This window comes from Lolium rigidum, chromosome 5 (genome assembly GCF_022539505.1).
Source record: "Lolium rigidum isolate FL_2022 chromosome 5, APGP_CSIRO_Lrig_0.1, whole genome shotgun sequence".
Classification (NCBI taxonomy): Eukaryota; Viridiplantae; Streptophyta; class Magnoliopsida; order Poales; family Poaceae; genus Lolium; species Lolium rigidum.
Window position 1 is genome coordinate 25,007,406 of NC_061512.1, and position 4,408 is coordinate 25,011,813.

The 4,408-nt window shown below is 49.8% G+C and overlaps 1 protein-coding gene across 2 annotated transcripts; it reads right to left on the reverse strand.

The window, feature by feature from the left end:
- Nucleotides 1–1,587: 1,587 nt before the first annotated feature.
- LOC124654200 (AAA-ATPase ASD, mitochondrial-like) lies at nt 1,588–3,254 on the reverse strand. 2 transcript variants are annotated; one of them, XM_047193220.1, is made up of 2 exons: nt 2,043–3,248; nt 1,817–1,948 (listed from the first exon to the last, which is right to left on the reverse strand). In XM_047193220.1, the coding sequence occupies exons 1-2, from the start codon at nt 3,243–3,245 to the stop codon at nt 1,931–1,933; spliced, it is 1,221 nt and encodes a 406-aa protein (XP_047049176.1). In that variant the 5' UTR covers nt 3,246–3,248; the 3' UTR covers nt 1,817–1,930. The 2 variants fall into 2 exon arrangements, with proteins under 2 accessions (XP_047049175.1, XP_047049176.1); XM_047193219.1 differs by having other exon boundaries at nt 1,588–3,254.
- Nucleotides 3,255–4,408: the final 1,154 nt, after the last annotated feature.

A 4,408-nucleotide genomic window follows, 5' to 3' on the forward strand; every position in this document is an offset into this window, starting at 1 on the left:
CAATTGACAAGGGATTAACTTGTCAATGCCTATGGATTGTAGGCTAGGGTTTAGTTGGAAGTAGAGGGCAAGTAGATCTCGAAGGTTTCAGCCGAAAAGTGCTCGACGATTACGAAAACTAGGGTTTGCAAACAATGATTCGATGATCTCCTCGTCCCTCGACTCCCCCTTTATATAAGAGGTGGAGCCGAGGGTTTCGTTTTGTACAAGTTACAGAGTCCGGGACGGTTTCTAACTCATCCCGCCAGATTACAAACAATACTTCCTATTACAATTCTACTTTCCTTAATATATCTTGAGCTCTCGAACCTTCTTATTCTTCGGGTAGTGGGCTTTCATTAAACCCCGGGTACTATCTTTGGCAGGCCCATTTGGGATGCCTATGTCACCCGTCTCCCTTCAGGAGACGAGACAGTATCATACTGAATATTTGTCTGATTAATCACGAAGGGTACGTGTGTTTATATAGGAGGACGGCTTCCTATAAACCCTAATTTACTTGGGCTAAGCCCCTAATTTACTTGGGCCAAGCCCAAAACTAGCCATTAGTGGGCTTCTTGCATGTATAGGTCAGACCGACCATAACAGGATGAGCAGTATCTTGATTCTTGAACCATCGACAAAACTTTGAGGTGTCTATTCTGAAAGATGTTGAATTACGCAGTTGAGTATCATGGCATCAAGACGAAAGAGGATGAGGTGTTGAGCAGCTTCCAAGTGCTTGTAAAGTAGTTGTTTTTCATGTCTAAAGTAGTTGTTTTTTTATGTGCTTGTAAAGAGTGTTGACCCCGCTATTGGCAACATCCAATATTTATGATTAGGAAACCTTGATTATCGGTTAATCAATAAGCTAGTTAAAAGAGAGGATTTACTAGGAACACTTGCTTGTCAACACACATGTATTAACGTTTCTGGTTAATACAATTTTAGCATGAGAAATAAACATCTATTATAAACATGGAATAAGATAATAACCACTTTATTATTACCTCTCGGGCATATTCCCTTCAAAAAGAAATTGGAATGAAACTCTGATAATGACAGCGAATATTAAAACATGATTAACCATTGTTATTTAGAAGATAAAATAAATCAATAGTTGGAAAGGGATTGGAATATAACTCCAACAGTCATAATATTGTTAAGGATGAAGATATATATGGCTGAAGAGTGCCACTTGGTTGAAGAGTATTACGATAATTTACATCATGAAGACATCGAGATACTTGGGTTTCACCCATATAAACAGGTTGACTTCTTGAGTGCATCGGAGCATGTTGGACTAGCATATCATTTGAATGGCTCGAAGATTGAAAGCTTAGGACGGCGAAACGTAGTGGCTTGATTTTTCAGCTCTTTGGAGTTTTGATGATGAGTCACGTCGCTGATGGAGCCATGCTGGCAGACACGAGTAATCAAAGTTTCGCCTAATCACATGCAGTAACCCGCTCGCCCCACAAGAGGATTACCTTTTCAACCTTTGCGTCCTTATTGACAACTCGTGAGTATTGCAAGATGCACACAATAATATGTTTATACAAATAAGGCCCTGTACATTGAGGCCGTACAATTTACAACATACCACAATAATGTACATCACACGCAGTCCAATCATCTTCTTCTAACATTACATCTTCACACCATGATTATTTATGTGCTTTTAAAGCTTAAACGAGCACACAATGAGGCTCACTGTCCTTGTGTTACTTATCAACTTGCTTCATGTCTCCAACGGCCTCGCACTTCCCTTTGTCTTTCTCCTTGGCTTTGCTCACCTCTCCCTCCTCTTTCTCCTTAGCAATCTTGGCTTCAACCTCCTCTTCCTCCTTCGCCTTGGTGGCCGTCGCGTCCTCCTTAGCTTTCTTGAGCGCCTCGATAAGGCCTAGAAAGCACTCAGTAGGGTCCCTCTTCTTCTTGTTTGACATAGGCATCAGGTTCTCTGCCACGTCTGCAGGTGACATGTCAGTCTCCTCGAGCAATTGGTGGATCTCGCCAAACATCTCGTGCTCAACAACGACATCCAGGTAATTCTTGGCGAGGACCTTGAAGCCCCCGAAGCGGCAGTAGGACATCTCGATGTGCTTGTCCATCCTGCCCCGCCGGATCAGCGCGGGGTCCAGCTTCTCCTTGTGGTTGGTCGTGAAGATGATGATCCGCTCGCCGCCGCAAGACGACCATAGCCCATCGATGAAGTTGAGCAGGCCCGATAGGGTCACCTTTGTCGCTTCATCCTTCTCCGGTTCCCCGGGAAGCTTGGGTTTTTCGTCATCAGCTTCCTTGTCAGCGGAGGCCTTCTTTGCCTTAGTGCGCTTCCCTGTGAGGTCGATGGAGCAGTCGATGTCCTCTATGACAATGATGGACTTGCCTGTCGTCTCGATGAAGAGCTTGCGCAGCTCGGTGTTGTTCTTGACCGCCGTGAGCTCGAGGTCGTAGACGTCGTAGTCAAGGTAATTGGCCATGGCGGCAATCATAGTGGACTTGCCGGTGCCAGGAGGCCCGTACAGGAGGTACCCACGCTTCCATGCCTTTCCGACCTTCCCATAGTACTCCTTGCTCTCCTTGAACGCCTTGAGGTCGTCGATGATGGCCTCCTTATGCTCGGGTTCCATGGCGAGGGTGTCGAACGTTGCTGGGTGCTCGAACGGGACATTGCTCCAGACGCTCTTTGAATTGTAAGGGTTCCATCTGCTGCTGGCATTGTTCGTGAAGAGGCGGCGCTGGCGGTTCTTGACGGTGACGGCGCGGCCCTCGCCGAGGACGAAAGGCAGGTAGCTGTTGACGACGAGGTCGCGGTGGCGCCTGTGGAAGACAACCCGGTAGAAGCGGCTCTCATCCTGGCCGGGGTAGAGGTTGATGAGGCTGCGCGCATTCGACTGCTTCTTGGAGGCGGACCACCACAGCGTAGTGCCGGAGAACTCATCAGTAATCTCCTCGTAGTCGTCGACGGAGACCTGGAGGTTATTGCTGTCCTTGCCAAGCTCGGCCTTGAGCTTGCGCGCTCGGCGGGCACATGCGTCGCTGAGGTAGGCCTCGACGGTGAGGAAGAATTCGCTGCGCTGGAATCGCTCGATACCCTGCTCGGAGATGGTGATTTGGAGGTAGGGACTGAAGTAGGATGCGAGCTTGGTCGCTGAGGTCGTGAGGTAGTGGCGGAGTGCGGCCGGGATGTGGTCCTGCACCTTCGTCCACAGGAAGATGACGCTCCCCACACCCGTCCACAACCCCAACCACCTCTCCACCGTCATGGCCGACATGGCTCGACTCTTGGTGATTTTATCTTAGAATCAATCTTGATACAATGGCTCTACTCGGACGCACGCTGCTTGTGGTGTGAGTGAGTGAACGTGTATTTATAGCGCTGGAGATTTGTGTTGTGGTGAATTTTTTATGTTGACCTGGAAGCACGGTAGTCGTCTTCATCGTTGGAGCAGGTGAGTCTCGGCGTATCGGTGTTGAAGAGTCCTGCTATACACACGATAAAATTCGTCCGATACTTGTACGATCCTACGTGGCTAAGAATCTTCTCGCGCGAGGCAACTGAAGGCAAACTCGGTTTGGGTCTGGGCTGGCTGAGACTTTGGTTGGCCCCACCTGCCTAATATTCGTTTCTTTTTTACTTTTCCTTATCCCCTTTCTTTGCTGGCTCGACATAAAATCCATAGATGCTACTCGATGGAAGCTCTTGGCAGAGGTGAGTGCTAGTTAGAGCATCTCTACTGGCGGCCCTGAAATAAGCGCCGGCAGAGCGAGGTCGGCACTATCGTATGGAGGGCGTCGGCAAAGCATCCTCTATTTGGGGATGCTGCTCCCGCACCGAAGCCTCCAAACCGGTGGCCCCGATAGATTTAGAAAATTAAAATCAAATTTTGAAAACGATATTCAGTTTGAATGAAATTTACACAAATTTAACGCGAATTTAAATAAAAAACTAAAAAAATATCTAGCGACGCTGGGAGTCGAAGGCGCTGAAGTCCAGGTCATCACCGTCGTCGCTGGATGCCCCGAAGGACCAGCTATCGTCCTCGTCGGCCTTCTCCTCCTTTGGCGCCGGCAGCTCCCGATGGTTCGGCGAGGTCGACGAAGTTAGAGCCGTGGTCCCTGGCGGACCACACCGACGCCTGCCGCGGGTCCAGCGTGATATGCCGGTAGTCCTCGTTGACGGAGCGGCCGACCATGAACTTTAGGCCGGGGAATTCCTCCTCCTTGTTGTCACCATGGAGGGCCGCCTGCGCCTCCGCCTCTTTCTCCCACCATTTCTTCTTCGCTGACGGAAGTGGTGGCGAGGCCGCGGAGTCCTCCTCCTTGATGCGGGGCGGCGGCCCGACCCCGTCGTCCGTAGGACGGAGCGGAGGACGCGCGCCTCGCGTTGCGGATGACGACGCCTTCGAAAGAAGAGCCGCGGGCGCGG

Coding starts and splice junctions, on each gene's coding strand:
- LOC124654200 (XM_047193219.1), bottom strand. CDS start 3,254: ATGTCGGCCATGACGGTGGAGAGGTGGTTGGGGTTGTGGACGGGTGTG.